General features: G+C 38.1%; 1 protein-coding gene across 4 annotated transcripts in view; it reads left to right on the plus strand.

Moving 5' to 3' along the window:
* LNP1 (leukemia NUP98 fusion partner 1) overlaps positions 1-2639 on the plus strand; it is a 39388-nt gene extending 36749 nt beyond the window's left edge. For all 4 annotated transcript variants that reach the window (XM_049629352.1, XM_049629353.1, XM_049629351.1 and 1 more), the window contains exon 5: positions 2136-2639. In XM_049629352.1, coding sequence (XP_049485309.1) covers positions 2136-2285 — 150 coding nt within the window. In that variant the 3' untranslated portion in view covers positions 2286-2639. The remainder of the gene's footprint in view (positions 1-2135) is intronic.
* Positions 2640-21408: the final 18769 nt, after the last annotated feature.

The following is a 21408-nucleotide window of genomic DNA, read 5'->3' on the forward strand; positions in this document are numbered from 1 at the left end:
AGAGAGAGAGAGAGTGTGTGAGCAGGGGAGGGGCAGAGAGAGAGAGAGAGAGAGAGAGAGAGAGAGAGAATCCCAAGCAGGCTGTACACTTTCAGTGCAGAGTCTGATGCAGGGCTAGGACTCATGAACTGTGTAATCATGACCTGAGCCGAAACCAAGTGTCGGACGCTTAACCAACTGAGCCACCCAGATGCCTCTCTGTTATATCAATTTTTAAAGAGTATATACTTTAAAGTTTACCCTAATGTAAAATAAAAAATTTAGAACATACGTATACTTTAAAACTTGTTCCTACTTAACAATTGACATACTTTTCTAAAGCTAACTACACTAAAAAGTGTGGTTTTTTAGCAAATCTAAAAATGATATGTATTTTGGTTGGGAGCCAAATGTATAGTAACATGTAAATTAAAATTTTTTATCCTTCAGCATCAAAAAGAGCCACAAACTAATTTTGTAACCTGATCATGACCAACAAAATTAAATTCTTTCATTTTGATATTGAAAAACTCAACTGGCTTATTTCGAAAATTTTTACATTTTGTTTTTAAATGAAATAAGAAAACAGATTTCAGTTCATTTTTTTTTTTACATTTATTTATTTTTGAGAAACAGAGTGAGACAAAGCGTGAGTGGAGGAGGGGCAGGGAGAGAAGGAGACACAGAATCTGAAGCAAGCTCCAGGCTCTGAGCAAGTGGTCAGCACAGAGCCTGATGCGGGGCTTGAACCCACAATCTGTGAGATCATGACCTGAGCTGAATTAGGACACTCAACCGACTGAGCCACCCAGGCACCCTGATTTCAGTTCATCATTAATGAGCGTTGCTCAGATAATCTTTATTCTCAATAAGGGAAAAGCCAGACTGAAAGTAATCATCACTGTATTTCCTCCTTTTTTGTACTGCTTTTATAAGTATTAGAGGCATTCATGACTGTTTAATATGAACTTTTATCAGCCTGATGGATCTAATACAGCTGCTGGGTCTGATGAACACAATCTGGAGGCACATTTACAGACCTGGTACAATTTTTAGGTTTCTCTTAAGCTGTATCTCAGCTTCATCGTTTGTTTGGCTTTGTGACTTTGACCCCTGGACCACTATAGTTAGAAATGAAGCAATGTAGGTATGAAAACAACTCAGCACTGAAGAGTAGCTGACACCACTGCAGGAACCGGACACCCTCATAACTCAGCCTGCAGGACTGAGTCACGATCTTGCTCATCTGACTGCCTCTCATCACACTGACAGACACTCAGGCGTTCCCCCACGTTTCCAGTTCCTATGGAGGCGGGGGGACAGTAATGATGTTATTTGGTTTTTTTCTTAAAAATAGAAGTGTAAGTAGACACCATCAGCACATTTATCAGTGCCATTCTTTAGTCAGTAATTCCTTTGAAAGATGCTCCTTGACCATGGAAACTGAAGAAACATTCCCCTCCCCCCTCCACACTTCCCTATCATATCACCCTGTTTGCTCATCATCGTTGTACTTATCACTATCTGTTATATCGTTTGTTGCCTTTTAGGCTTATTGATTGCCTGTCACTGTCCACCTAGGTGTAATATTGAAGAAGTAGGGTTTCTTTAGTTAGTGCTGTATCTCCTGATCTTAGAGCAGTAGTGTGTGTTCAATGAATCAGTGAATGTGGACCCCTGGGCAACCTGTTGGGGAATGACAATGTGGTTGGATGTCATTCCTCAACACTCCATTCTTCACACATTAAAACTAATGCAAACCCTACTATTAATGTAATTTAAAAGAAGTGGGCCCTGGGAAGTTAGAATCAGTCCATGTATGATTCACTTGCCATATTCCTCTTCAGAAAAGCACCAGGAGACTATTAATTATATCGTACTGTGAGAACACATCTCTCTACATGTCAGAGGCAGACACAGGGTTGTGTACAGGCTGAGTTTCCTCCACAGTCTCTCTGCTGACACCCAAGGCTCATTCCCTTTATTTATGACTAAAACCTTTAGCAACACACTTAGGCTTATGCTAACTTATTATGTGAAATTAAGATGGGCAAGTCTACTACATGAGCAGGGCTTTCTTCATCTCTGATAGGAGAAATGTTGCACGTTGTTAGCTGTTAGTACATTCCTACCCTTTTCTGACCTTTCTCTTTCAGGGACCTGAGAGCAGAAAGGAGAGAAATGAAAGAGAATGTCTGAGGATGGAGATAAAATCTCGAAAGAAAATGGAGGAAAGAAGGAAATCTAGGAAGGAAGAACACAGAGAAGAATACACTCCCTCCTTGTTTGAAAAAGAGCCCAAATAGTATTTTGTCTCCACATCATGACTACAGATGCCACTGTGTTTTTCGGGTCCCCGAATGCCAGGCCAGGTGGAGGTAGCTGTAAGAGAGTGTCTGCGGGTGCTGAGTGACTGCAGCCGGCAGTGGGTATGGCAGTCCCCCAAGGTGACTGGGCACCTGCTCCAGCTGCTTCTGGCCTCTTAGTTGAGAGTTGTTGTCCTTTTATGGGCACAAGGAGAATCAAACGTATCTTAATAGAATAAGTAATTCTTAAAAATGTAAAGAGAGATATTTAAAGAACCACCCACCCATCTTCACAAACTCTTCTTCTTCCACATCAACCTTGCAAATAATTTCAAATAAAAGACATTGGTGTGACTCTAGGTTTACTTCTTTATTAGAAGTAATTATGTAAGTACGTCTAATGGCTACCATTTAATGAGAACTGGTAATTAACATGCCAACTACTGTGCCAGGTTCTTCAATGGCTCACCTAAAATAATCCTCACTACACTGGGATTGGAACTATTCTTTTCACTTGCTGGCTGAGGAAACTGAAGTTTAGACAAGTTCAGGAACTCATTGATGAGGTAGGTGGCAGGGTTAGGGCCAGAGACCAGTTCATTCTGACTCATGCTTCTAACCTGAGGCAGGACCTTAATTTCCTTTTTATTTAAAAATTTTTTTAATGTTTATTTTTGAGAGAGAGAGAGAGAGCGAGAGCAAGCAAGGGAGGAGCAGAGAGAGAGAGAGAGAGAGAGAGAGAGAGAGAGAGAGAAAGAGAGAGAGAGAGAGAGAGGGAGACACAGAATCCAAAGCAGGCTCCAGGTTCCGAGCTGTCAGCACAGAGCCTGACATGGGACTTGAACTCCCAGACCGCGAAATCATAACCTGAGCCGAAGTTAGACGTTTAATCAACTGAGCCACCCAGATGCCCCTTGCACCTTAATTTCCTTTTAGTACTGGCTCCTGACTTGGTGTGTGTGTGTGTGTGTGTGTGTGTGTGTGTGTGTGTGATGTGCATGGAAATGAGTGGATGTGAGAAAAGCAGGACCTGGCAATAGCTTATGATTTTGATCACATGGGTGGAGATTGATTTACTGAGGTTAGATTTATGCTCTGGGTTTTAACTTTATGAAACCATATTCTTATTTTTTTTTTAATTTTATATTGAGACATAACTGACATATAACATTAGTTTCAAGTCTACAATATGATTTGATATTTTTAACCTTTTGTGAAATTATCACCACAATAAGTCTAATTAACATCCATTATCACACAAAGTTACAAAATATTTTTTCTTGTGATAAGAACTTTTAAGATCTCCTTTCTTAGCAGCCTGCAAACATACATTATTATAAACTTTAGTCACCATACTTACATTATATCCCATGGCTTATTGAAAAGATATTGAATGCTCCATTAATTTACATGTCAGCCTTGTTCAGGGGCCATGCCATTCCAATTTTAGTATATGTGTTGCTGGAGTGAGAACTTATTTTTTTTTTCTTAATTTTCAGCTTTATTGACGTATGATTGACAAATAAAATTGTATATTTTATTTATTTATAATTTTTTAAAGTTTATTTATTTTCAGGAAGAGAGAGCATGAACAGGAGAGGGGCAGAGAGAGACAGAGAGGAAGAGAGAGAATCCCAAGCAGGCTCTGCGCTGTCAGTGCAGAGACCGACGTGGGGCTTGAACTCAGGAACCCTGAGATCATGAGCCAAACCCAAGAGTCAGACACTCAACCGACTGAGCCACCCAGGTGCCCCTAAAATTGTGTATTTTAAATAGTACAACATTATGATTTGACGTGTGTATGCTTTGTGAAGTGATTACAACAATTGGGTTAATTAACACATTGAGGCCATATGGTATCACAATTTTTCTTCTTTAGGAGAAAAGATACTAGAATTCTATTTAGTTTTTTTTTTATATTGAAGTATAACTGACATTTAATATTATATTAGTTGTAGGTGAACGACATAATGATTTTATTTTTGTGTACATTGTGAGATGATCACCACAATAATGCTCATTAACATCCATCACCACACATAGTTACAAAATCTTTTTTTTCCTACAAGAATATCTACTCCTTTAGCAACTTTCAAATATGAAACACAATATTATTGACTATAGTCACCATTCTTCACTTACATACCTATGACTTATTTATTTTATCATTGGGAGTTTGTACCTCTTTTTTTAAAAATGTTTATTTATTTTGGACAGAGAAAGAGAGACAGAGCATGAATGGGGGAGGGGCAGAGAGAGAGGGAGACAGAATCTGAAGCAGGCTCCAGGCTCTGAGCTGTCAGCACAGAGCCCGACATGGGGCTCGATCTCACGAACCTCAAGATCATGACCTGAGCTGAAGTCAGATGCTTAGCTGACTGGGCCACCCAGACGACCCAAGGAGTTTGTACCTCTTGATCCCACTTCCTTATCCCCCTCCTCTCAGGCAACGACCAGTCTGTTCCCTGTATCTATGAGTTTTGTTTTACTTGTTCCTTTGTTTTGTTTTTTAGATTTCACATATAAGTGAAATCATACAGTGTCTTTCTCTGTGTCACTTATTATTCACTTAGCATAATGTCCTCAGGGTCTGTTCATATTGTTGGAAATGAGAAGATTTCATTTTTTTCTTTTAATGGCTGAATAACATTCCATTGTATATATATATACCACATCTTCTGTATCCATTTAGCCACTGATGGACACTTAGTTTGTTCTATATCTTGGCTATTGTAAATAGTGCCTCAGTGAACACAGGAGTGTATTTCTCTTGGAATTTGTGTTTTTCTTTTCTTCAGATAAATGCCAGCATTTCTGGATCATGTGGTAGTTCTATTTTTAATTTTTTGAGGTAACTGTATATGATCTTCTGTAGTGGCTGTATAATTTACATTCCCACCAACAGTGCACAATGGTTCTCTTTTTTCCACATCCTCACCAGTACTTGTTATTTCTTGTCCTTTTGATCATGGCTATTCTGACAGGTATGAGGTGATATCTGATTGTGATTTTGATTTCTATTTCCCTGGTGATTCGTGATGTTAAATATATTTTCATATGTCTGTTGTCTGTCTGTCTGTCTGTATGTATGTATGTCTTCTTTGGAAAATGTCTCTTCAGGTCCTCTGCCCATTTCCCCTATTTGTTCTTTGTTTCTATCTTGGCTCTTCAAATGTCCGAGGGCAGCCAGAGTCTCCATTCTGTAAAGAATATCTCCAAAACTACTAGTTATAATCAATACTATAGTTGGTTCCTTATGTAAGATACACACTAACTTTGTCATGGATAGTAAAAAGAAGGAAAAAGAAAAAGAAAAAAAGGGGGAGCAAAACTGAGAGAAAAGTAAAATAGCAATCTATGGTTTGTATTTTTTTTTTAGTTTTCTTTTTAAAAATTTTATCTTAATTCCAGTATCATTAATATTCAGTGTTAAATTACTTTCAGGTATACAATATAGTGATTCAATAATTCTGTACATTACTCAGTGCTCATCATGATAAATGTACTCTTAATCTTCTCTATAGTATGTTACCCATCCCCCCACCCACGTTCCCTCTGGTAACCATTAGTTTGTTCTCTTTAGTTAAGAGTCTGTTTTTTGGTTTGTTTCTTTTTTTCCTTTGTTTGTTTTGTTTCTTAAATTCCACCTATGAGAGTGCCTGGGTGGCTCAGTCAGTTAATAATCTCACTCTTGATTCTAGCTCAGGTCACGATCTCAAGGTTCATGAGATCGAGTCCTGGGTCAGGCTCTGTGCTGGCAGTGTGGAACCTGCTTGAGATTCTCTCCCTCTCTCTCTGCCACTTCCTCACCTGTGCATGTGCTCTCCCTCTCTTAAAATAAATTTTAAAAATTCTGCATATAAGTGAAATCATATGGTATTTGACGTTCTCTGACTGGCTTATTTTGCTTAGCATTATACTCTCTAGCTCCATCCATGTTATTGCAAATGGCAAGATTTTGTTTGTTTGTTTTTTTGTTTATTGTTTATGGCTGAATAATATTCCATTGGATATATATACTACATCTTCTTCATCCATTCATCTATCGATGGACATTTGGGCTGCTTCCGTACTTTGGCTATTGTAAGTAATGCTGAAATGAACATGGGGTGCATATATCCTTTCAAATTAGTGTTTCCGTATTCTTTGGTAAATACCCAGTAGTGAGATTACTGGATCATATGATAGTTCTTTTTCTAATTTTTTGAGGAACATCCATACTGTTTTCTATGTTTTCTACATGGCTGCACCAGTTTGTATTCTCACCAACAGGGCATGAGGGTTCCTTTTTTTCCACATCCTTACTAACAATTGTTTCTTGTGTTTGCTTTTAGCCATTCTGACAGGTGTAAGGTGATACCTCATTGTGTTTTTTTTTAATTTCAAGTTTTTATTTAAATTCCAGTTAGTTAACATATAATGTAATATTAGTTTCAGGAGTACAATTTAGTGATTTATCACTTACATACAACACCCAGGGCTCATCACAAGTGCCCTCCTTAATATCCATAACCCATTTAACCTGACCCCCACTCACTTCCTTCCATCAAACCTGTTTGTTGTCTATAGTTAGGTGTCTTATTTTATGGTTTCCCTCACTCCTTTCCTCCACCCATGTTCATCTCTTTTGTTTCTTAAATTCCACATATAAGTGAAATCATATGGTATTTGTCTTTCTCTGAATGACTTACTTTGCTTAGCATAATACACTCTAGCTCCATCCACGTTGTTGCAAATGGCACGATTTCATTCTTGTTTACGGTTGAGTAATATTCCTGTGTGTGTGTGTGTGTGTGTGTGTGTGTGTGTGTGTGTGTATCTCACATCTTCTTTAGCCATTCATCAGTTGATGGACATGTAGGTTCTTTCCATAATTTGGCTATTGTTGGTAATGGTGCTATAAACATTGGGGTGCATGTCTCCCTTTGAATCTGTATTTTTATATCCTTTGGTAAATAGCTAGTGCAATTGCTGGATTGTAGGGTAGCTCCATTTTTAACTTTTTGAGGAATCTCCATACTGTTCTCCAGAAGTGGCTGCAACAGTTTGCATTCTCACCAACAGTGTAAGAGGGTTCCCCTTTCTCCACATCCTTTGCCAATACCTGTTGTTTCCTGTGTTGTTAATTTGAGACGTTCTGAATGTGGAAGGTGATACCTCATTATGATTTTGATTTGTATTTCCCTGATGATGAGTGATGATGAGCCTCTTTTCTTGTGTCTGTTGGCCACCTGGATGTCTTCTTTGGAAAATGTCTATTCATGTCTTCTGCCCATTTAGTAACTGGTTTATTTGTTTTGGGGGTTTTGAGTTTGATAAGTTCTTTTTAGATTTTGGATACTAACCCTTTATCAGATGTGTCATTTGCAAATATCTTCTCCCATTCTGTTGGTTGCCTTTTAGTTTTGTTGGTTGTTTCCTTCACTGTGCATAAGCTTTTTATCTTGATGGAGTCCTAATAGTTCATTTTTGCTTTAGTTTCTCTTGCCTCTGGAGACATGTCAGATAAGAAGGTACTGCAGCTGAGGTCAAAGAGGTTGCTGCCTATGTTATTCTCTAGGATTTTGATGGTTTCCTGTCTCACATTTAGGTCTTTCATCCATTTTGAATTTATTTATATGTATGGTGTAAGAAAGTGGACCACTTTCACAGTGGTTTTGATTTGTATTTCCCTGAAAGTGAGTGATGTTGAATTTTTTCAATTTTCATACAACTTATACCTTAATCCATTTTTTTTTTTAATTTCAAGTTTTTATTTAAATTCTAGTTAACCTATATGGTAAAATTGGTTTCAGGTTTAGAATTTAGTGATTCATCACTTACATATAACACCTAGTGCATCACAACACCCCACCCACCTCCCCCCATCAGCCCTCAGTTTGTTCTCTATAGTTACGAGTCTCTTATGGTTTGCTTCTCTCTCTTTTTCTCCCCTTCACCTATGTTCATCTGTTTTGTTTCTTAAATTCCACATATGAGTAAAATCATATGGTATTTGTCTTTCTCTGACTTATTTTGCTTAGTATAATACCCTCTAGTTCCATCCATGTCAGTGCAAATGGCAAAATTTCATTCTTTTTTGATGGTCGAGTAATATTCCATTGTATATGCATATACACCATATCTTCTTTATCCATTCATCAGTTGATAGACATTTTGGCTCTTTCCATACTTTGGCTATTGCTGATAATGCTGGTATAAATATCAGCGTGCATGTGTCCCTTTGAATCTGTATTTTTGTATCCTTTAGGTAAATACCTAGTAGTAAAATTGCTGGGTTGTAGGGTAGTACTATTTTTAACTGTTTGAGGAAACTTTATACTATTTTCCAGAGTGGCTGCACCAGTTTGCATTCATGCCAACAGTGTAAGAGGGTTCTGCTTTCTCTGCATCCTGACCAACATCTGTTTGTTTCCTGTGTTGTTAATTGTACTCATTCTGACAGGTATTAGGTGGTATCTCACTGTGGTTTTGATTTGTATTTTACTGATGATGAGTGATGTAGAGAATCTTGTTATATGTCTGTTAGCCATCTGGATGTCTCCTCTGGAAAGATGTCTTCATGTCTTCTGTCCATTTCTTAACTGGATTATTTATTTTTGGGGTGTTGAGTGTGAAAAGTTCTTTGTAGATACTTTCATCCATTTTGGATTGGCACTTTCATATGGTCTTAGACTGCAGTATGATGCTTTTCACACATGAAAAGATGACTTCAAGCTATTACATGGTGAGTTTTGACTGTTATTTGCCACCACTGAGGAGGAGGATGGAGCCTGGCCCACCATCGAGGTCCGCATTATGCTGTAGTTGTGAAGGAAACATTTGTTTCCCTATCCTTGCTTCACATACTTTTCAGTCTTGCCAACCAAGTTTCAGATTTCGTGATGGTCTGCTTATAGAATACAGAAAGGTGTGGGGAGAGGTAGCCCACCCTCAGGATGAGAAGACCCCTGGATAGAGTGGTGGGCTGGCTGACACAGTAGCTGACTCCTACTTGAGCCAGGTTACCTGGGTTACCTTTGCCTCCCCAAACTCAAGGGTAGCCGTCCTTGTAAAAATCATGGTTAAGAATTTTACAATATATTTCATCAAACTGGAATGACGTCTGTCTTCAATATACTTTCAGGACCATAGCACATGGAGGAGAGAGTACTCTGAAAAGGAAGTTGCTAGCTTATTGCCTTTTAAAAAATATCACAAAACAATACTTCTCATAATAAAAATACAGATAAAGGAAAATAATAACAATTAAAATCTTTTGTTCTACCTACTCAAGGATAAACATGGTTAATACTTTGCCATATGTCCTTCTAGAATACTGTCTGTGTGTATCCATACACACATACATAAAATTTTTTTTTGAGACATGAACTCATTTCATTTAGCAATATAACATTAACACCTTTTCAAATCAGTAAGTCTAGTGCATAATTTTAATGGTTCCTTTCCAATAGCTTTTATTTATTTAAAAAAATGTTTAAGGTTTATTTATTGATTGTGAGAGAAAGAGAGAGCATGAGTGAGGGAGGGGCAGAGAGAGAAGGAGAGAGGGAATCCCAAGCAGGCTTCCTGCTGTCAGCGCAGAGCCTGACACGGGGCTCGATCTCACGAATTGTGAGATCATGACCTGAGCTGAAATCAAGAATGGGGCGGTTGGGGCGCCTGGGTGGCGCAGTCGGTTAAGCGTCCGACTTCAGCCAGGTCACGATCTCGCGGTCCGTGAGTTCGAGCCCCGCGTCGGGCTCTGGGCTGATGGCTCGGAGCCTGGAGCCTGTTTCCGATTCTGTGTCTCCCTTTCTCTCTGCCCCTCCCCCATTCATGCTCTGTCTCTCTCTGTCCCAAAAATTAAAAAAATAAAAAAAAAAAAACATTGAAAAAAAAAAAAAAAAGAATGGTTAACCAACTGAGCCACCCAGGGGCCCCTCCAATAGCTTTGAAACATGCTCAAGATCCTTCTATCTTAAAAACCTTCTCTCATAATATACCACTAGGTATCATCCATGATGTTTAATAGCTACCAATTTCAACTATCTTCCCTTTCAAAGAAAACTTGAAGAGATATCTACATTTCTTTCTCAGTTTTCAGTCTGTGGCAATCTTCAATCTGTGGCATAAGGTAGAGGTTGTCTACCCTCTATAGAAAATGTTTCCATGAAATTCACCCTATTATCTCCTTACTGTTACATTCTATGAAAATACACTCTACTTACTTTCTGTCAGCATCTGCTACTGCTGTCCACTCTGCCCCTTTTGAAACTTTTTCTTTGGTTCTTGTGACCTACTATTCTTTTGGGTTACCTTGTACCTCTGATCACTCCTGGTTGGTCTTTGGTGAGGGATCCTTATCATTTGAATACTGCTTTTCTTCTGGGCTCTGCCTAGGCAATTGTCTCACTCCTCATTCTCTCTGGAGAATTTCAAACATTCCCATGGCATCAGCTACATACATGTGGAAGATCCCCAAATATATCCTGGGTTGCAGACCTCTGTCCAGAGCAGTGCATGCACACACACAACTGGCCCTTGGATGTACGACTAGCTGCAGATTTCACAAGCATTTCAAACTCATCTTTAAAACTTTTTTAATGTTTATTTAGTTTTGAGAGAGAGACACACACAGAGTACAAGCAGGGGAGGGGCAGAGAGAGAGAGAGAGAGAGAGAGAGAGAGAGAGAATCCAAAGCAGGCTCCAGGCTCTGAGCTGTCAGCACAGAGCCCGATGCTGGGCTCAAACCCACAAACTGTGAGATCATGACCTGAGCTGAAGTTGGCCACTTAACTGGCTGAGCTACTCAGGTGTCTCTCAAACTCATCTTTTAAAAGTAAACTACTGTCTCGTGTCCTGTCTGCCCCCAGTCTGCCCCTGCCCCTGTGGTCCCTATCTCAGTGAATGGTAGCATCATTTACCAGTCATCAAGTGGGAGCCTGGTTGGTTTGAAGCCATCCTGAGCTCCTCTTCATCTCTATTCAATTTTTTTAATGTTTGTTTTTGAGAGAGAAAGGGGGAGAGAGAGAGAGAGAGAGAGCCGGGGAGGGGCAGAGAGAGAGGAGACATAGAATCCAAAACAGGCTTCAGGCTCTGAGCTGTCAGCACGGAGCCTGACATGGGGCTTGAACCCACAGACCGCGAGATCATGACCTGAACCGAAGTCGGACGCCTATTTTAGTCAAGACACTGTCATGTACTACTCTCTTATAGCTAATATGTATCTCCTAAACTGGAAACTTTTATACTTATAAAAGTAGTATCTGATGAACTTTCAAATAATGCAGGAGCATATAAAATGGAAAAATGGCAGTCCTCTGGAAAAGCCCAGGGTCAGAACTATGAACTTAATACAGTTCAGCAACACTGTCAGGACACTGGTTTACTTTGCTCTAGGGGGCAGACTTGAGCTGACATTTGGACAAGTAATGCTGGACATTGAGAAGCCTGTGTTTGATGGATGACAAAACCACTACCCTTACTTTCAAATAGAAAGAAATGTAGCATTTCTTATCAAAACTCTCAGAGGCTGGTTTAAACAAAATAAATAGTGGGTAATTTTCATGATTTATAATACATTTAAAGGTAAATGTACCTGAAGGAAGGTGACAAACTGGTTATATCCATGGGGCACAAAAGGAAAAAGAGGGCCTAAAATACTGTACAGATGATTTGCATTTGGTACAATGGTAAATTTTAAACTAGGGAAGAGGTGGACTATAAATTCAATTTTTCTCCATCTTTGGAATTTTAAACGTCCTATTCTAACCTTGGATTATATATTTATGTTTTAGCCAAATTTCTGCTATAGTTTTGCACCCAGTTATCACATTAATTGGATGGGCACAGTTCTGCCCCATCTGCACATATGAGGAAAAAAACAATAGTGAATGGGAACACTTGTGCATTATTGGTGGGAATATAAATTGGTGTGGCCACTATGGAAAACAGTATGGAGATTACTCAAAAAATTAAAAATAAAACTACCATATGATCCAGCAGCTCCACTTCTGGGTATTTATCTAGAGGAAATAAAAACACTAACTGGAAAAGGTACCTGCACTCCTATGTTTATTGAAACATTCTTTATAATAGCCAAGATATAGAAGCAACTTGTGTCCATTAATGGATGAATGGATAAAAAAGATGTGGGGTGTGTGTGTGTGTGTGTGTGTGTGTGTGTGTATTATATAATGGAGTATTATTTAGCCATAACAAGAAGGATATCTTGCCTTTGTGACAACATGAGTGGATCTTGAGGGGGTTATGCTACATGAAATAAATCAGAGAGAGGAAGACAAAAACCATATGATCTCATTTGTATATGGAATCTTAAAAAAACGAAAACAAAAAATATAAAGCCCCCAAACTAGTATGTACAGAGACCAGGCTGGTGGTTGCCAGAGGTGTGGGATGAGGGGGTGGGCAAAATGGGTGAAGGTGGTCAAAAGGTACAAAGTTCCAGTTATAGAATATGTAAATCATGGAGACATATGCACAGCATGGTGACCATAGTCAGCAACATTGTATTGCATGTTTGAAAGTGGCTAAAGAGTAGATCTTAAAACTTTTCATCACAAGAAAAAAAATCGTAAGTATGTGTGGTGATGGATGTTAATTAAGAGGACTTACTATGGCGATCATTTACCAATATATACACATATTGAATAATTATGTCACACACTTGAATCTAACATAGTGTTATATGTCAATCTTATCTCAGTAAACAACCAACCAAACAAAAAACAACAGTAACTGTGAAACCCCTCCATCTTACCTGTTCTCTTTCCCCCAGCCTATGCAGCCTTGTGTGCCCAGCAGCTGTTGAGTGGCTTAGACTCCAGAACATACTCACACCTTGCCTTGGCTCCTGATCGCTCAGTCTCTCATTTGCCTACTAATTGCTAGGATTTATTTGTTCATTAAACAAAAATATTTTGACTGCCTGAGCTGTGCTGGGGCAGCACCAATGAACAAAACAGATAAAACACCTGTCTTTCAGGCGCTCATATCCCTATGAAGAAGACAGATAGTATACAAAAATCAACACATCACTTCCTCAGAGATAACTCTTAATAACATGATTGTGTCAGTCTCTAGCTTGAAGACCTGCCCCTCATTATTAAATCAAAACCTTCTAGCATGGCATCAAACACTCCATCTAGCTGCTTTCAGGGTTTAATGAAGAAGACATTGTCTCAAACTCTTCTTACCTCCTTCCCTCTCACTTCCTCCCTCCTCAGAGTTCTGTGAGTTATACATCCTTCTTCACAGTACATGGTTTCATTGCCAGTATATAAATTGCCTTCAAATGTTTTGGTGGAGAGATAAGTGCAACTGATGAAACCTTTGTAATGACTATTGTGTCTTTTTGTTTGGATATTCTGTCTGGGATGGGCACTGGTTAGTCATTCATTAAGGGGTAATAATAATGGTGTGCTGGTCATGAGCCATTTTAACATGATTATGGAGCCAGCCAAGTACTTTCTCAGGAATTTCTCTTCTCATCTCTGAAATACATCCATCGTCTGTGATTAGTTAATATGTGTTTAAAGGCTTCTCACTATGTTCTTATAAACAAGTGGCTTTATTTCTCACCCTTCAATTTGCAAACATAGTAAGATAATGACAAGTCACTATTCCCAGGGAAGTGTAGAAGCAAATAGAAAAAAAAAATAGAGGAGGAGGAATGAGAAAAACAAAATCAGATGACTTTTAAACATCATGTGATAAATAAGTTCTAGGCATGTAATGCACAACATGATGATTATAGTTACCCCTGCTATGTGATATATATGAAAGCAGTTAAGGGAGTAAATCCTAATCTTGTATTAGGAAAAAAATTTTTCCCATTTCTTTTTATTGTATCTGTATTCTATTTACTGAGATGATGGATGTTAGCTAAACTTATTGTGGTAATCATTTCACAACATGTGTTAAGCCAGATCTTTATGCTGAAACTTATCCAGTGATGTATGCTACTTACATATCAATAAAAGGGGGGGGGTTGATAAAGATCATCTGATTCAAGACTGTCTCATCCAAGTTCCTCCTTGAGTCAGGAACTCCCTTTGCAATGGGTCTGCCACATATGTTCCAGGCTTTTCTTAATGATTGCCAGGGCTGGGAAGGCAGCCTATTTCATTGTGTTAAGGCTCACAGTGTTGACACTGCTGTTATGGGTCACTCATCTTCTTACCACCAAAACAAAACAAAGCAAAACAAAATAAAACAAAACAAAACCAGATCCTTTCTCATCCTGACCTACAATCTCCCTTTGGTAAGAGCTCTGGCCACACAGAATCTGATCTTTTTCTTTCCCTCTAGTGCCCTATACCATAGGTCTAGTTCCTTCCCTGAAAGATAGCCCTACGGTTCCTAGAAGGGAGAGTTCAGGACTTTCTCTGCGTCCTTTGGGGCTTCCTCAGGCAAATATTCCTGTGCTATTCATCATCTCTCACAGAACCTGAGTTCCACAGCAATCTCACCCTAAATGCTTTCCCTTGAGCCTCTCGAGTTTGTAAATTTTCTGTTTAAAATATGGCTTCCATAGTAATAAAAATGTAAATAAAAATAAGAAGCCATTTAAAATCATCAAATTTGCAAATGTTTTAAAAAATTAGTTCTCAGAGGGGTGCTTGGGTGGTTCAGTCAGTTAAGCAGCAGACTTGGGCTCAGGTTCTGATCTCACAGTTGACAGGTTCGAGCCCCGTGACGGGCTTTGTGCAGACAGCTCAGAGCCTGGAGCCTGCTTCGGATTCTGTGTCTCCTTCTCTCTGTCCCATCCCTCCTTGCATTCAGTCTCTCTCTCTCTCAAAAATAAACATTTAAAAAAAAATAGTTCTCAGCTTGGGGAGGGTGAGATGTGATATTTAACAGTAACAATTTGTTCAACCTTGAAAGTAATTTGTGTCTCAAGAACATTAAAAATATCATTACTATTTGATCTAGTAAATTTACTTATAAAAATCTATTCTTTTTTGAAAATGTTTAAGTGTTTATTTATATTTGAGAGAGAGAGAGAGAGAGAGAGAGAGAGAGAATGTGAGCAGGGAGGGACAGAGAGAGAGGGAGACACATAATCTGAAGCAGGCTCCAGGCTCTGAGCTGTCAGTGCAGAACCCAACGCAGGGCTTGATCTCACAAGCTGTGAGATCATGACCTGAGCCTAAGTTGGACTTAACCAACTGAGCCACCCAGGTGACCCTATAAGAATCTATTCTTAAAAAATAATTGTGGGAGGTGAGTTCGAGGCCCGCGTGTTGGGCTCTGTGCTGTCAGTTCAGAGCCGGAAGCCTGCTTCGGATTCTGTGTCTCCCTCTCTCTCTGCCCCTCCCCCAATCACGCTCTGTCTCTCTCTATCAAAAAACGAATAAGTGTTAAAAAAAAAAAAGAATCTGTGAATGGATTCTTTGGGAAAAAAAATTGTGGGATAAAATACTTCTGCCATAATGATATTTTGGATAGCATTATTTTATTTAAAAACATCATTTTAAAACAGCTTTATAAAGTAAAACAGCTTTATAAAGTTTTAAAACAGCATAAAATAAACTGTACATATTTATATTTTACAATTTAATAATTGTTCTTTTTTATTATTAAATACACATAAAAGGTACCAATTTGATAAATATTGACACATGTATACACTTGTACCCTTTTGTAAGTTCTCCTTTTCTCTTTCCCATAACCCTCCTACCCTGTCCTGGATCTATTTACTTTCTGCCACTAAAGATTAATTTGTGTTTTTTAAAATAAATTTATATAAATGGAATCATACAGAAATTTTTGTCTGACTTATTTCACCCTGCCCAATTATTTTGAGATTCATCCACAGTGATTATTGCTGAGTAGTATTGCCTTATATGGAGGTACCACATCCAATTACTTATTGATGGACATTTGGGTTGTTTGTAAGTTTTGACTATTACAAACAAAGTAGTTATGCATCTATGTGCCAGTCTTTCTGTGGACCTAGGGTTTCATTTTTTTAGGGATGGGATTGCTGGGCCATAGGGTAAGTGTAGTTTAACTTTGGAAGAAACCATCAAACTGTTCTCCATAGCAATTATACTATTTTGTCCCCACTCGCTCTACATGGGAATTCTACTTGCTCCACAGCCTTACCACTTGATGGGGCCAATCTTTTAATTTTAGCCATTCTAATATTACCGGACAGAGGACTGGTTCTGAACTCAGGTTCTGCTGCTTGCTGCTTGAAAGTCAACATGGGAGAGACAAATATTGGTGGAAAAGCGAAGGTTGCTTTATTCAGGAAGCTAAAATAAGATGGTGGACTGATGTCCCAAAGACCAGCTTCCCAGTCCGGGTGTAGCAGGAAGCTTTTCAAGGGGGAAGCAGGGGAAATGGTCAGGGGGCATGTGTATGAGAAGCTGGGGCTCAACCGTTGATCATTTGTCCTTGTAGGGCTTTCAGATTCCTTGCCTCTGCCAGACTCCCAGGTGTTTCAGTAGAAGCTGCACCTGTAGTCCATCAAGCCATGTCCTGGCAAGGCAGTACGGACTCCTGCCCCTGGACCCAGAATCTCTTACTGAGGACACCATGGTCAGTGGTGTCTGTTTTCGAGTGTGCTCAGGCCTTACCTTCCAGAAAATCTGGTCCTTTGTTCCTCAAGTCCAGCAGTTTGCAGTATGTCAAGCAGAACCTGCTACAAACTCTGAAGTTTTGGTCAGCAAGCAGAGTGCCTAAGCTTGAAGCAGGTAAACCCTCAAGATCAGTCGGAGTGCTGTTAACGCTAACAGGTATGTAATGGTATCTCACTGTGGTTCTAATTTTCCATTTCTCAAATGACTAATGAATGATATTGAACATCTTTGCAGGTGCTTATTTGCTATCAGTATTTTTTTTTCTATAAAATATGGTTACATATTTTGTCCATTTAAAAATACTGGGTAGTTTTTTTTTAATTGCTTTGGTTTTTGAGGGTTTCTTATACGTTCTGGATACAAGTTCATATCAGGTATGTGATTTGCAAATATCTTCTTCCAATAGATAGCTTGTATTTTCATTCTTTTAATGGTGCTTTTCAAAGAGCAGAAGTTCTTAATTTTAATGAGGTTCAAATTCTCATTTCTTTTTTTTTTTTTTAATGGATTGTGCTTTTGGTTTATTTTAGAAATCTTTACCTAACCCAAGGTTATGAAAGGTTTTCTCCTATGTATTCTACAAGCTATATAGTTTTAATTTTACATTTAATCTATGATCAATTTTGAGCTAAATTTTGTATATGTTGCAGAGTATGGGCAGACATGGGTTTTGGAAAGATATTTTATTTATTTTTTGTACGTGAATACCCAATTGTTTCAACAATTTGTTGAAAGCTCTATCCTTTCTCCATTGAATTTTTTTCACAAATTTGACAAACATCAATATACATGTGAATCGATTTGTGGACTTTTGTTCTGTTCCATTTTTTTATTTTAAAAGTATAATGTACTATATGTTGATTATTGAAAAAAGTGTAAAACAAACAAGTAGTAGATAAAAATGATTCAAAACCTAACTACCTAAAGTGTGATTAATATTTTAGCAACATTTTCCAGTCTTTTCTAGACGTATTTTTCATATTTATTTTTGGAAGAAGTTTTAAGTCTTTTATGAAGTTATATAATAAGTGGTCATATTTCTTTCCTTCCTTCCTTCCTTCCTTCCTTCCTTCCTTCCTTCCTTCCCTCATCCTTCCTCTCTCTCCTTCTCTTCCTTTCTTTCTTTCCTCCCTCCCTGTCTTCCTTCTTTTCTTCCTTACTTTTTCTTCTCCTTCCATAAGGGGTAATTTAGTCAAAAGGCCATTTAGTAGTCTTTCTTCCTCTTCCTCTCCCCTTTCTCCTCCTTTTCTTTGTTCTTCTTCCTTTCTTCTTCTTTCTCCCTTCCTCAGGATTAAGGGTTAGACCTATAGTAGTTGGCTTATGTGCATGTATAGGTATGCATAGGTATGTTTATGTGTACTGGTTGGCATGTCTTAGGACTAAGGAATCTGCTGGTGAAGCTGGAAGGTTAGTTACATTCAGGGAGATTGAGTCTATAAGTAAATATATTGAGGTTCATGAAAGCCAACTATCTCACTGTCAGAGAAAGGAGGTTCAAATATGGAAAGTGCGAGAATGTGTTGAATAAGCCCTATGGTGTTGGGCTGAAACTGGGGGTTTTAAATATATACAAATAGGTATGTATGTCTCTGTGTGTGTATATATATGTGAATACATATGGATAAATGCATATATGTGCATATATATACATAAATTTCTCTCTTTTATTGTGATTATTTTCTGAACCATTTGAGAGGAAGTGGCAGACATGAAACCTTATTTTTTAAAAATAAATGTTGAATTTTTTAATATTTTAGTTTATGAATATATCCTATTACCTCTGGATAATTTAATGTGTACTTTTAAAAAATGATGACATTCTCCTGCATGATCATAGCATAATCATTAAGATCATGAAATTGACATTGATTAAATATTGCCATAAATATGATAATACAAAATATTACCATATATAATGATGATATTTTACACACACACACACACACACACACACACTCCACTAAGAGGGCCTAGAAGCAATAACACAATAGCAGTGAGCACATCTAGCCCCTTTCTTGGTTTCTAAATACCATTGTCCACCCTAGGGAATCAGGGATACTTGGAGAAATAGTTGGCTCCAGGGTTGAGGCAGATAAAAAGACCAGTTGATCTGGGAACATCATATACCAGAAAGTAAAGAATAAACAAAGAATGCTGGCTACGTGTCAAAAGGATTCATGAGCTAAATTGAAGGGACTTCTACTTGCCAAGTCTGGGCCAATTTAAGACTCCAAATAAAAAATTTTACAACGTTACCCGTTATAAAGTAGGAATCCATTAATCCATACAGATTAAATTTAAAAAAAAGCAAATAAATGGGGAAGAAGGAAAGGCTTATTTTACAGTAGAATGCCGACTAATAAATGTAGACACAGCTTCAAAGTATTTTCCCACAAAATAGTTCTTGCTTACGTAAGAAGTACAATATGTATATAATTAACTTCATAGTAGAAAACCTGGCAGACATCATCTTACCAAAGGATAAAATTAATATCACCAGTAATAAGACAAATCAATAGCATGTGCCTCCTGGTCTTGATGGTATTGCTTCCAGAAATGCATAACTCATAAGGAGACATCTGGCAAATTCCAAATGAAGGAGGTCCTACAAAGTAACTGACCTGTACTCTTCAAAAGGAATCTAGGTCATGAAAGACAAGGAAACACTAAAAAACTGTTTAAGATTGAAGGAGAGTAGGGGCACCTGGGTGGCTCAGTTAAGCATCTGACCTGGCTCAGGTCATGATCTTGCGGTGCGGTTCATAGGTTTGAGCCTTGCATAGGGCTCTGTGCTGGCAGCTCAGAGCCTGGAGCCTGCTTTGGATTCTGTGTCTTTCTCTACCTCTGTCCCTCCCCCACTCACGCTCTGTCTCTCTCTCAAAAATAAATAAACAATCACATTTTTTAAAAAAGATTGAAGGAGAGCAAAGAAACGTGGCAAATGCACACATGGTCTTGTAACGGATCCTGATGTATAAAGTACATTATTGGAACAGTTGTTGAAACTTGACTTTTTGGATTAAATGGTAACATTGTATTTGTGTTCAATACAAATATTTATATGAGACAGAGACAGAGTGAACTCAAATTTGGTAGGAAAGTATTAATAATTGGAGAATCTGCATAAAGGATGTACAGGAGTTCTTTGTACTGATCTTGATCTTTCTGTAATTTTGAAATTACTTAAAAATTATAAGTTGAAAATATATAATGTAAGTATAGTCATTGAAATAAATCTACATTCTAGTATATGCAGTGGAGAGTAAAAGTCATTCCTAGTACCAATCTCCTGAGATAACATTTTTATACATTTATAAACAGACTTAAAATACCTGATATTCTACTTTAAAAAAAATATTTGGCAATATATTGTGAATATCTTTTCATATCATTATATATGCATTGTTAAAATAAAAAGCAGAGGTGAGCCTTGAAAATTCCCTGAGCAGACAAAACCAGTTTAGTCGTACAAACAGAGCTTTATTTAGCTTACTTTGTAAGACTAACTTGACCTGATCCATTTCTTGCTTATGCCTCTGAAAACCATAAGCAAAACTTAAAATGTTTCTCAGGGTTGATATGAAGTAACCCTTGAACAATTCCCTATCAGTTAAGAAAATTGCAATGCTGTAACCAATCACTGTGAAGAATAAACAGTCACTGCTTTCCCCTGATAGAAGCTGCTTTATAGCAATATGTCCCTGAACCTCATTCCGTGTTTTGGTTTGAGTCTCCTTTTTTTGCAAACTGTTTTTTTTTTTTTTTTTTTTTTGTGTGTGTGTGTGTGTGTGCCCAATAAACTTTTACTAATTACTACTTCAGTGATTCATCGCTTTTACTTTGGCTATATCTCAACTTTTGTCATTTATTTCATTTTTTAAAAAGTTTATTTATTTATTTTGAGGAGGGGGAGAGCAGAGACACAGAGGGAGAGAGAGAGAGAATTCAAAACAGGCTCCATATTGCCAGTGCAGAGTCTGATATGGGCTTGAACTCGTGAACCGTGAGATCATGACCTGAGCTGAATGAAATTAAGAGCTGGACGCTCAACTGACTGAGCCATACAGTCACCCCTTCATTTCAAAATGTATGTATTTCTGACTTTATTATTTCCCTTTTTCTATTTTCTTTGGGTTTAATTTGTTCTTTTACCATATTCTTGATGCTTCAATCATTGGTTTTCTAGCCATTCTTGTATTTTCTTTTTTTAATTTTTTTTAATGTTTATTTATTTTTAGAGAGAGTGAGAGACAGAGTGTGAACAGGGGAGGGGCAGAGAGAGAGGGAGACACAGAATCAGAAGCAGGCTCTAGGCTCCAAACTGTAAACACAGAGCCTGACGTGGGGCTTAAATTCACAAGTGGCCAGATCATGCCCTGAGCTGAAGTCGGATGCTTAACTGACTGAGCCACCCAGGCACTCCCTGGTATTTTCTAATATGTATTTAATACTATCAAGTTTCAACTTTCCCTACATTCCAAAAGTTCTGATATGCTGTCAGTCAGCTGAGACATTTTCTTGTTCCCATTGT

The sequence above is a fragment of the Panthera uncia genome, chromosome C2 (assembly GCF_023721935.1).
Source record: "Panthera uncia isolate 11264 chromosome C2, Puncia_PCG_1.0, whole genome shotgun sequence".
Classification (NCBI taxonomy): Eukaryota; Metazoa; Chordata; class Mammalia; order Carnivora; family Felidae; genus Panthera; species Panthera uncia.